The 12,533-nt window shown below is 34.4% G+C and overlaps 1 protein-coding gene and 1 long non-coding RNA gene across 3 annotated transcripts; one reads left to right on the top strand and one right to left on the bottom strand.

The window, feature by feature from the left end:
* Positions 1-762: 762 nt before the first annotated feature.
* On the bottom strand, positions 763-3,309 carry LOC117622417. Of its 2 annotated transcripts, XR_004584984.1 has the most exons (4): positions 2,996-3,309; positions 2,824-2,871; positions 1,550-1,650; positions 763-1,034 (listed from the first exon to the last, which is right to left on the bottom strand). It is a non-coding gene; the product is annotated as an uncharacterized LOC117622417 (long non-coding RNA). The 2 variants fall into 2 exon arrangements; XR_004584983.1 differs by lacking the exon at positions 1,550-1,650 and having other exon boundaries at positions 2,996-3,305.
* A 3,699-nt stretch (positions 3,310-7,008) lies between these two features.
* Positions 7,009-11,882, top strand: LOC117622111 (cinnamoyl-CoA reductase 1-like). Its single transcript, XM_034352660.1, has 5 exons — positions 7,009-7,391; positions 7,633-7,787; positions 8,387-8,572; positions 9,843-10,195; positions 11,452-11,882. The coding sequence occupies exons 1-5, from the start codon at positions 7,253-7,255 to the stop codon at positions 11,633-11,635; spliced, it is 1,017 nt and encodes a 338-aa protein (XP_034208551.1). The 5' UTR covers positions 7,009-7,252; the 3' UTR covers positions 11,636-11,882.
* The last annotated feature ends 651 nt before the right edge of the window (positions 11,883-12,533 follow it).

Here is a 12,533-nt window from a genome sequence, read left to right as displayed (position 1 = left end):
ATATTTTCAGGTTTTATTTCATTCTCCAAAAAGAGGTATTTATAATATAAGGATGTAACTCTAGGACGGTCAAACTATGAAACAAAATAAAATCCTAATTACATAATATCTGTACAAAAGGAAAGAAATATAGTCCTAATAAACTAGGAAATAAATCTCCAAATTAAATTAGGATCTCGGTAACAAGTTTGAACCCCCATATCACCTTAACAGTGTGTGTGAGAAATCTCATTTCCTTGTAGTTTAAATTATCGATAAAAATAAATAAGTAAGTTTTATTTATTCTTTTTATTCTTTTTTCCTCTTTTGGTGGGAAGAAATCATTTCAAGAAATTACGGCCAAAACCAAAATTAAAGTAAATTATAATTAGATCAAATCAGACACCGAACCTGGGTTGCAAGTAGGCCTGGGCACGGTTCGGGTCGGGTCAAATTTTGGCCGACCCGCAAGCCAAACCGAAGTGGAGCTCGGTTCTCGGGTCGGGTCGGGTATAGGGTGAAATCCGAAAAATGGGCCGAACTGAAAATGGGCTCGGTTCTCGGGTCGGGTCAGCTTTGTCTCGGCTTGGGCTTGAGCCCATTTTTACAATTTTTCAAAAGCCTAAATCTGATTTGTTTGGGGCCAAAAAAAGCCCAAATCATATTTTTTTAGCAAAACAAAGTCCAATCCGATTTCATTTCAGCCAAAACCCTTTTTTTTTTTTGTCAAATTGCCAAAACCTATTAAATTCTTATGAACAAGCCCAAAACAATTTTTACTTGTCTTTCAAAACCTGAAATTATGTACATTCAAGCTATAAAAATCCATCATTCCAATCTAAGTTTCTAGACTAAATAAATCTCACACACACATTCAACCAACCAACCAAGGAAAGGAAATATAATCTCTTACAAACCATTACAAAAAATAATACACAAACCAAATTAAACTTATGACATTAAAGATTACAACCCATCACAAAAATACACATAGAGATAATATCCTTGCAAAAAATATGCTGCATCCATTCTTCCAAAAGCCTTCACAAAGCAACCTACACAACACTTAAAAGAATTAACACAAAGTTTCACCATCAACAAATCATACTTGAAATAAGATGCAATAAACATATTAAAACATAAACATATATCCTATTAAAAAAAACACATTTAAACTGTCAAAACAGATTTTCCTATGCATACAACTCCCTAAACATATATCCTATCCAAAAATCAGATTACAAAAACAGATTACAAAAACAGATTATAAAAACAGATTACAAAAACAGATTACAAAAACAGATTACAAAAACAGATTGCAAACACAGATTTAAACAGATTACAAACACAGATTTAAACAAAAACAGATTACAAACACAGATTACAAACACATATTTAAACAGATTACAAAACAGATTTAAACAAAAACAGATTACAAAAACAGATTTAAACAGATTACAAAACAGATTTATACAGATTACATAAACAGATTTAAACATATTACAAAAACAGATTTATACAGATTACATAAACAGATTTAAAGAGATTAGCAGCAGCAACGAATATTTACCTCCATTTAAGCAAAATTTTCCAAACTTTCAAAGCTCAGAATACCAGCAGCAGCAGCAGCAGGAGGCAGCAGGCAGCAGCAGCAGCAGCGATGCTAAACAACTGTGAATGAAATCAAAAAAAGGGTTAGGTTACAAACAAACTTCATTCGTTCCATAAACAAGCTTCACTCAAAACAGCAACAGCAAAGATAGGTTACAAACAAATTATTAAATTAATGAAATTCCACCAGAAAAACACATTAAACTAACTACCCAAAAAAGTTTCAATAATCATCTAAAGTGCAATTTAATCACATCAAAATAAAATAAGTGAACTAGTTACCCAATCGTCTACTTCCCCTAAGGTTCTAGGTCCACAAATTTGCAATAATAAATAATTAAAAAGCGGCAGTATATGCAGATTTCTTTTATATTATATATATAAATATTTTTTTAAAGAAAGGGAGAAATTTTTTTTTCATTAAAAAACCATACAGAAAAGTGGACAAGTATTCCAGCAATAATAGAAGGAAACAAGAAAACTAGTACCGACATTTACAACTATGAGAAAAACAATCCTAATGAAGACACTGCAGCCCAATCAAGCAAAATGGTTGAAAGAGATGAATTCCCAAAAATAGGAGAAACAGAAGCCTACAGCACTGCCCAGTACTTTGCTTTTTCCCGCACCTCCTCCACTTCTGCCCCTCGCATCTTCAAAAATCCGTTCATTTCTTTTATATTAATATTTTAATGAACATTATACCATATTTATGAGCAAGGTTAACACTTTATATATTGCATGGATTTCTAACAGGTACCTCCTAGGTAACTTTACACTAAATGACTAGATCATATTTTATTTTATATGAAACAGAATTCATTGATTAAAGCAAACAAATACAAAAACAGAGGACAAGAAGTCCACTACGCTAAAAAAGCTCTCAGCAAAAGCAGCAAAAACAAGCATCCACAACAACAGAACAAGGCACTAGGAAACAACTCTCCAAACTGAATATATAGAAACGAAAGAATTATCCCCAGAACCACACCCCTCTTACTATCACCAAACAACTTAGGCCTCTCGCAGAATAAAGCCACACAAGATTGTGGAACAATCCAGCTCAAATTGGACCCCCTAAACAGCCTAAACCATAAGCATAAAGAAAGAAATACCAAAAATCCATACATCGAAAGTAAAGCCATGTGGAGCTGATGATATAAAAATATGTAATTCTAATGCACACATTCAATTTTAAGCCACAAATAGAGATTGAGACAGAAATATTTATACCTTCAATTTTGCCTATTAATCCAAACCCACAGAGACTAAGCACAACTACTGCAAAATTAAGAACAAATTGTGTTAATTACAACAGAATACCAAAATTTCAGAACCCTAATAATCTACTAAATTAGGGAAAATGAAAACAACTAAGAATTCAAACCAAATACATACAAATTACCTTAGAATGAACCAGAGCCCTCCAGAATTTACAAGGATTCGCTCCAAAAACCAATAAAATTGGATGATGTTTGGTTCGGTTTGGAGAAAGAGAATGAATCTCGCGCGACTCTAAGAGACTTAAAGATGTGACTAAGAGTGAGAGAGAGCCAAGGGACGAGTCGAGAGAGAGACAGAGAGAGAGAGAGACGGCCGAGTGAGTGAGTGAGTGAGTGAGAGAGATCGGGAGAGAAATAGTGTAGGGTTTGGTTTCGTGAGTTTCGTGAGTGAGAGAGGGAGAGAGAGACGGCCGAGTGAGTGAGTGAGAGTCTGAGAGGGTTATTGACAAAATAATAAACAAATAATTGAGAGAGGTTCTAATATAGTGCAAGTCAGACCTCATCCCAAAGTTATATTAAAATTGTGATCCATGTCATAGACGAAGATAACTCGAACACGACCTAATTTTTCTCCCGTGTCATGGAGAAATTTCTAGGTGACATGTCATTATGTTGTTCAAAATTTACTCAAATTATAACACTTGTAAAATCATTAGAACCACAATTTTTTTTTAGGCTTATTTGTTGAAATATGCCATGTAGTTTTAAAATTGTCTCAAGTTGTCTCTAGAAGTGTATAATGACTCAACATTAGGGATGGCAAAAATTCTCGAAGGGGCGGGTCTCCGTCGGGTCCTCGACCCTAACGGGGGGAGATTTCGGGGCTAAATGGGTATCGGGTATGGGAATCCCAGAACTTGAAAAATCCCCTACGGGTATGAGGGGATGGTATTGGCGTCCCCATCCTCGAACCCGACCCGAAAATATATGTTTATATTTAAATAAATAAATAAATATTTATAATATTTATGTTTAACCATAAGTTAACTTCTCTCTCCTAATTCTTCCTAATTTTCCATGGAATTTCATATTTATGTGATTTTGAATAGTTGAGTTGAACTTTATAGTTAATTTGGATGTGTTGAATGATAATTTAATATGAAACTTAATGTTAAAATGTATGATAAATATTTTTTTTATGCAAAAAAATAGGGGATTTGGGGCGGGTGTGGGGGATAGTCCCCCGACGGGGACAGGGACGGGGATTCCTCGAAACCTAATAAACGGGGATGGATTCGTGGACGGGGGCGGGGATGGAGAGCGGGGATGGGGATGGTATTGTCATACCCGGTCCCTACCCGACCCGTTGCCATCCCTACTCAACATCCCCCCTGAACTTCCATTCTATGACTAAGGTTGTCCCATTCCGTTAGTTTGCAGATAAAACTCATTAAATCAGCTAGTTTTCATATAAAACTCATTAAATCCGCTAACGTGACATGGGTATTTTGATAATTTTAACTATTAAATATAAAAAAATGCTTGAAATTATTCAAAATCAAATATGTAAAATAATTAAATAACAGAAAAATTACAAAACAAAACAAAAATTAACACAGCCCCTAAGTTATGCATCATCTTCTTTGGCTCCATCGTACCACCATCCCACTGTACACCCCAACCACATCAGCAACCGCCCACACCTCCTACCCACGACCACCAAATTGATCTTCCCATACAAACCCATCTGCCGCCTTTCTAATTCTGATCTCCAGCCATTTAACCCAACACTTACCCCTGCCTTGAGAGATCCCGTCGTCGCACCCTCCATCAAAATCCCAACCCAGCCACAGCTCCCCTGCGAGATCCATTCAACCAAGGTGGAGCAGCATGGTTAGTAGGTTGGAATGTGGAGTGGAGGTTGTGGTTATGGAGTAGTGGGAAAGAGAGATGAGAAAGGATGGATCTAAAAAAGATCTTGTCTTCTACTTCTCTTTGCAGCAGTTGGGTTGTCTCACTCACTGTCTCCAGACCTTCCTCTGCGGCCCTCTTCCGCAGTCTTACTACTCCGACTCTTGCTTGCTTTCTTTTCATTTGTGGAATGTTGGGGTTGTGCTGATTTGCTTGACCATCATTGACTTTTATTTTATTCTTTTGTAGAATCATGGATTAAGAGAATTGTTTGAATTGATGAAATGGGTTGTTCATGATTTTTCATTTTCTTCTTTTATGAATTTAATGGGCGATTAACGTGAAGCTTAGGAAGATCCATGTGGAGTGTGACAAAAGCACTTTACTTTTGGAACATATTATGAGAATAAAGTATTCTAAGAGTTGTTTGCCGTTAAGAAGATCGGGGGATGGGGTGGGACATTGAAGCAATAGAATGGGGAGGGAGAATGTGGTTAATACTTGCTAGGGGTTGGGGGGTTTGGAAGGGCTGCTGGGTTTTTAAATATTTTAAAAAGTTAATTTATTTTTAAACACTTAAAATAATTTCTCTAAAGAAAAAACATTTATTTTAAAACTACACATGCGTAAGCGAAATTAACAATTTTTATTTGAAAACTAAGGGCCCGTCCAGTAACATTTTCGGTGAATGTTTTCTTAGAATATTTTCAGATAATGAAAACAAGAAAACAAATTTGCATTTTCAGGAAATAAAAATGCGTCTGGTAAATTAATTAGAAAACATCTTTAGAAAACAAAAATAATGAAAACGTGTCTGGTAGTACAATTTGAAATAATAATATGTGAGTTATTTTTATGAAAACTTTTCCCATGAGAATGAAAACAACTTTTTTTTTTCTACAAGTACACATGAACTTGTTTTCATTTTATGAAAACATTCTCAATGTTTTTTGTTTTTGGGCAACCGAACTTATTTTTGCCTCATTTTTGTTCTCGGAAATGAAAACAACCCCTTAAAACGTTACCGAACGGGGCCTAATGGAATGGGGCAACTTTGGTCACATAATGAAAGTTCAGGGGGACGTTAAGTCATTATAAATTTCAAGGGGCAACTTGAGACAATTTCGAAACTACAGGGGGTATTTCAACAAATAAGCCCTTTTTTATTATTATTTATATATATTTGTAAAAGTGATATTGGTGGATGAAGCAATCAAATACATGACCTCAGATACAATAATAACTCCTCTTAACCACTTGAGCAACAAGTGCATTGTTTAAAATATCAACACAAAAATTTAGGAGAAAGGGAAGTGGAAGGTGAATGGGGAGAAGAATGAAGGGATATATTTTGGGAATAATGGGGATGAGATGAGTAGATTTTATTTTATTTTATTTTTTAACAAATGTATGAGAGTTTACCCCTGCACCCCAGTTCGATTTCCCCTTCCCTAATATCTCAGTATTTGAGTCTTTGAACTTTCAAATAAATCAATGTGGTTCTTAATCTTTTGATCCACACACAAATATTTGGTCCTTCTCATCACATTTGTCAAAATCTTTGTTAAATTTATTCACTTAACCAACTTTGAAGGGGTATTTTCATTCAAATACAACCTATCCACCAACAACTCAAAGTAATTCTCACATATTTTACTCAATAAGGCTATATGTTCTCCTTGATGGACTCTAGTGTAATATCTTAATTGGTAAGATATACCCTATTGAGCAAAAATGTGAGTATTAGGACTTAAATGAACTACAATTAGATGACAATATCCATTTAAAGTGGCTCATGCGATGACACACAATTAGTTTTTATTGAAAATTTTGTCGGAATGCAACAACAAAAATTAAATTGATGTGTTGACCTAAAGATGAAGGATCATATTGATTGATTTGAGAGTTTGAAGACTAAAATGAAGGTTTTAAAAAAGTTTAGAGACTAATTGTGATCAAAACCAAAAGAAATGTGGGAGTGTACAGATGGGGGGGTGGGGGGGAGGGGGGTGGGGTAAAAAGAAAAAGGGTGTTTAAATTATTTTCTAAAATTGATAAAAATGTCATTGAGATGATGATTGATTGGTTGTGTACTCTTATAAATAAAAGATTATAACCAAACTCAAACGTAAGAATTCATAAACCACTCGTTTAAAACCCCACCAATAACACCAATTAAAATATCATTATTCTACAGCGAAAAGAAAAAACTAGAAAGTCATGTGACATTTTCTCTTCCACTTGTTAGACAAAGCAATTGTTAAAGCTCCGACCAAACAAAAACAAAAAAAAAAGCAATTGTTAAAGCCTTACATATCTTTATCTTTTTACTCAACTATTTTATTTTACCGGCGGTAGGTGAGTCTGGTAGGCTCTTCTCCTCCTTATAAAGCCGCACTAGCAGCTATTCCATCACAAAACACAAACTTCAAACTTTCTCTCTTTGTCTCTATTTGATCTCTTCCAATCCCACCAACCAAAAGAGCAAAACAAAAAATCATTCCCCAAAAACCAAGCTGAGTATTAAGATGCCTGCCGATAGTTCTTCAGTTTCAGGCCATGGCCAAACTGTTTGTGTAACCGGAGCTGGAGGCTTCATTGCTTCCTGGATTGTCAAACTATTGCTAGAAAGAGGCTACACTGTTAGGGGAACCTTGAGAAACCCAGGTCAGTCCAAATCATTATCTTCTTGGCCTATGAGTTGTTTGTTTTGTCCTACATTCGGGTATCGACATGTTATGTAGCGGGACTGTGAATTAGACCATTCATTTAAATTATATCTGAATTTGTGGTTCTTATTCACAGTTTAACAAGGTAACACGTAACATATATGGGGATACATAATTCTTCCTTGTATAGATATGTTTTTTTCCATTTTGGTGCTTTTCTTATTTTGGGTTGATCACAGATGACCCAAAGAATGCTCATTTGAGGGAGCTTGAAGGAGCTCAAGAGAGGTTAAGTTTGCGTAAAGCTGATCTTCTTGACTATGAGAGCCTCAAAGAAGCCATCAACGGCTGTGATGGCGTTTTTCACACAGCATCACCTGTTACGGATGACCCAGTGAGTTTTTTTTTGGTCTCTGTTTCCTTACTTTGTTTCTTCCTTTTCCTGTTTGGTTGCCGTGAAAATGCCGGAAAATATGCACACTTTTTCTCTTTAGTCTTCACCAACCCACTATAACAAACCATGGGTTCCTAAGATTCCAAATCGATCTGTTTGTCAATTGTGATGTTTGTGGGCCTCCAAAAATTGTTCTCTGAGTCCCATAATACCCAATAAATATTATTACTATTTGGGAAAAAAACAAAAGATAAGAAGGAATACTTTGGTAACGGATAATGGTTTTGGTAACGAATATTTTTCCTTTTCATATTTTCCAAAGCAACTTTTAAATTCATGTCTCATTTTATAAACGCTTATAAGAAAGTTATAGTGACTTATTTTTTCATACTATACAATAATTTCTTTAAATATAACTCGTACCAAAATCCCTAAAAGAAAAATTCAATTGTAATTTAACTCAAAATAAAATTCGCTCATGATTTTCTACTATAACATCTCATCTCTATGCTATTAAAATATTTTGAAGGGATTGGTTTTTTTGTTTTTTGTTTTTAATTGACATTTCTTTAATAAGACAATGAATGATGTGTATATAGGAACAAATGGTGGAGCCCGCGGTGAATGGAACAAAGAATGTGATTGTTGCGGCAGCAGAAGCTAAGGTTAAACGGGTGGTGTTCACGTCGTCAATCGGTGCGGTGTACATGGACCCCACCAGGGGCCCTGATGTGGTGGTCGATGAATCTTGTTGGAGTGATCTTGAATTCTGCAAGAACACCAAGGTTAGGACATAATATTATTTATTTTATTATTTTATCTCTCCAATTTATATAGTATGATGACTCATGATGCACACAAAATTACATCAATTGTTTGATATGTTTATCACTCAGTGTCTCATAATTAAATATAAATTTTTTTTAATGCAAGATTTAGTGTAAACTATTTTAAATTAATTTAATATCTACAGAGAGGGGACTTGAATTTAGGTGAAAGGAGACAAGCTCAATGCTCTCACCAACTCGCCTAATTCATGTCCGCCATAATTAATAACAATTGTTTTGTCTAGTAATTAATCAGAGAATGAACCTATGGATGTTATCTCCAATCATGGTCTATTTTTTCAAGTTAAATTTCAATTGGAATAACTATAAAGTTATTTTAAGAGCTCTATAGAAAATTTATATTCTAATTATTATTGAAAATAAAAAATAAAAAATTATAGAATATGTAGTACAAGTTAAAAGAGGGATTTACTATTATGTCCAATATAAGGGCTCAAAATATAAAAAATAAAAACATATATTAAATGAACTTTAGAAACACAACCAAAGCTCATTTTCAATATAACAAAAATTCTTCGAACTTCTTATAGATTATAAAATTGCTATAAATTTCTTAAAACAAGCTCAACCTCAAAACCTCATTAAAAAAAACCCAAAACATATGGCATCAAAGTAATTTAATAATCAAAATTAAAGTCAACAGGCTAGTTGTTGATTTTTGAGTTTTGTTTTTTTCGGTTTGTTTATGGAAATTAAATAGTGTATGGTTTATTTATATCACTATTTCTAAGAATGAGTATGTAACTAAATATTTAAAGTTAAAAACACTTTAAATGAGATGATAACATTTTAAATCAATACAACACCATATAGGTGTGATCCAATATATATATGATTGGAAAGAGAAAATTGTTTGTTAAAACTTAAACATATATAAAGAGTTGTTAAAGGTGATCCACAAAAGTAAATGAAGGAAATTTGCACATACATTGTGATGAAAAGTTGAAAACGACCAATTAAAACTTGGTTGTTAACATGTAATGACTAATGACAAGCCCTACCTAGCTAACATCCCAGAGTAACCTATTCAGTTGACCTTTAGTTCAATTTATCAATCAAAGATGAAATCACCGAAAACAATTAGAACCTATTTCACAGAAGATCAAATAGTCTTTGAAATCCAAATAAAAATGATCAAAATCTAGTTTGTGTTTTGCAAATTATAATTAACAAAGAATCTGACAAATATAAAATCATATATATTCAGAACTGGTACTGCTATGGGAAAGCAGTGGCAGAGCAGGCAGCATGGGAAGAGGCCAAGGCGAAAGGGGTGGATTTGGTGGTGGTGAACCCAGTTTTGGTGCTTGGACCACTTCTGCAACCAACCATCAACGCCAGCATCATCCACGTCCTCAAGTACCTCACAGGCTCAGCCAAGACTTATGCCAATTCTGTGCAGGCCTATGTGCATGTTAGGGACGTGGCTCTGGCCCACATTCTGGTGTATGAAATTCCATCTGCCTCTGGAAGGTACCTTTGTGCTGAGAGTGTGCTTCATCGTGGAGATGTGGTGGAAATCCTAGCCAAGTTCTTCCCAGAGTACCCAATTCCCACCAAGTAAGTACATCATCATCAATTTTGTTTTCTTTATTTATTGTCCAAATAAGATGTTTTTTGAGCTACATGTTAACAACCGAGATGGGGATGGGTGCGGGGACGGGGATGATATTGCCATATCCGACTCTGAACTGGTCCGCTGTCATCCCTAGTTATTTTGGTATAAGTGAAATGGTAAATACATTTATTCATGTACACGTGGATGACTCTCAGAGTGATTGATTTAGTGTTTGGATACGTAGACGGCTCTAAGCCATTGATTTAATATCTTCTTAGTTCTAAATTATTGAAATTTACCTCAACTTTTTTAAGGTTTTAGAAAAAATGAATTGAGGGCGACAGAAGTAGTTTATATAGAGCTTTCTGTCACTAAATAAGTTCAGGATTCCTCCTGTCTAACAAAATTAAATACATGAAATGTGTGCACTTGAATTGAATATACAAGATAATAGCAATAAATTTGTATACAACTTGTGTCGAAAGTTTTCTAAATTAATTTTGTCATCAAATGGTGCTGTTTGTAATTATTAGTAATTAAAGATAGAAGATTCAAGTTTACAATTTTGTGGCCAACAACATTTAGCTTATTGAAAAAAGACATCGACTTACTAATTAGTAGTTTCATATTTGGTACTTTGCTTTAAATGTTTTTTATATGAGTTATTTTTTCTTTGCTTTCCGAATTTGTATGATTTGATGCCCCTGACTAGAATAGAATCGAAGACGTCATGTGTATGCTTTTGATTGCTTGTAGAAGTGGGGCAGTAGGTGCACCAACTATGACTTGTCTGCATGAAGGACTAGACGCCCCAAAAAGTTGAAACTGTAAAATGGATCAAAATACTTGTGGAGAAGATGAGTCCTTACCTACTCCAAGACTCCACCTCACCCTGAAATTTTTTATTTATTTTAAATTTCTTTCTTTTTCAACATGTCATTCTCATACTTCGAATATGTGTGTCTTTTTTTCACCTACCCATTGTTCCCTGGGCCTGCAAGTTCATGGAGGACATCATCTATTAGTTCTGCATGGAGACTAAATGGTCCTTTATTTATTTTTTTATAGAATAAAGAAATATTTGGCTAATCATTCGTTTTCTTTTATATAGATTTTAAATGGTGCAGCCTTTTTTTTTTTTTTTTTTAATGGATTTCTATTGTCAAATATTTTAATGCACATATTTGTACTTCTTTTTTTTAACTTTTATTTATAATTGTTGTGGGATTATATTAATTAGTTTGCCATGCATTTACAGGTGCTCAGATGAAGTCAAACCCAGAGTAAAACCGTACAAGTTCTCGAACCAGAAGCTCCAAGACTTGGGCTTGGAGTTCACTCCAGTGAAACAGTGCCTATATGACACTGTCAAGAGCTTGCAGGAGAAGGGCCACCTTGCAGTGCCTAAACCACAAGAAGATTCCATTAAAATTAAATCTTAAATTAATCGTGTTTTGGGTGCTGCCGGCTGAAAACTATTGCATGGTAATTATAGAAATTAAGAAGAATCAAAATTTGGAAGCCCTTAACTGTTTGTCCAATTATATTGGTGCTTTAAATGAACGTTTTTTAATACTAGATGGAAATGTTTTCTGGAAGGAGTTGTTTAAAGTTACATTTCAGATAAACCAAAATATTTTTGTAACTTGTGAAACAGAAGTAAGCTTTGAAGGGATTTTTCTGATTTCCTTTGATAATTGCCAGCTAATAATGGATTTGATAAAACCAAAGAAAATCTTCCCACATTGAGCAAGGGGAAAAATCAAAGTCAACGCTGTTGTGCAAAAAGTTAGATAACTTGATCCATACCCATACTGGCATTTGAGTTGGTATACCTTGCATATCAAATGATGCCCCTCCTAAGAATTTGGAATTTGCAAGGTGCAACTGTTAACTGTTATAGCATGTGCAGTGGGAGAAAAATTTGCATGAAACGGATTTATGTAAGCTCACTTTTTATCCCTCATCACGTGAACAGACAGACAGAGAAGGCAAATTTTTTTTCCCCCCAAAGACAAGAGTCTCAAAACCATATGAGACTCCAATAGAATAAATGGGGTTTCAAATCTTTTAATTTGGTGAAGTCTAGAAAAAGATTCTCAAATTTGGGATTGAGACAACTCCCACTTGAAATGCTTAGGCTTAAAAGTTGAGTTTTCTTTTCTTTTCCACAATTCAATCAAACATCTTAGATTCAGACAAGATAAGATTTCATCTCACACCAACGGTTGAATATAACAAAATACAATCTCTAATTTGCATAGAAGTCCAAAATTTTGACAATATAAGATTTCAACTGACAACATAGGTGAATCCAAGTGTAACCAAAGCAAAGAGAGA

Source organism: Prunus dulcis, chromosome 3 (assembly GCF_902201215.1).
Source record: "Prunus dulcis chromosome 3, ALMONDv2, whole genome shotgun sequence".
NCBI lineage: Eukaryota > Viridiplantae > Streptophyta > Magnoliopsida > Rosales > Rosaceae > Prunus > Prunus dulcis.
This window is presented reverse-complemented; position numbering and strand designations above follow the sequence as displayed.

Bases quoted from the DNA above. Each gene is read 5' to 3' on its own strand.
- LOC117622111 (XM_034352660.1), top strand. From the start codon at position 7,253: ATGCCTGCCGATAGTTCTTCAGTTTCAGGCCATGGCCAAACTGTTTGT. The intron at 7,788-8,386 runs GTGAGTTTTTTT...ATGTGTATATAG, and splicing joins CACCTGTTACGGATGACCCA to GAACAAATGGTGGAGCCCGC. The intron at 8,573-9,842 runs GTTAGGACATAA...ATATATATTCAG, and splicing joins AATTCTGCAAGAACACCAAG to AACTGGTACTGCTATGGGAA.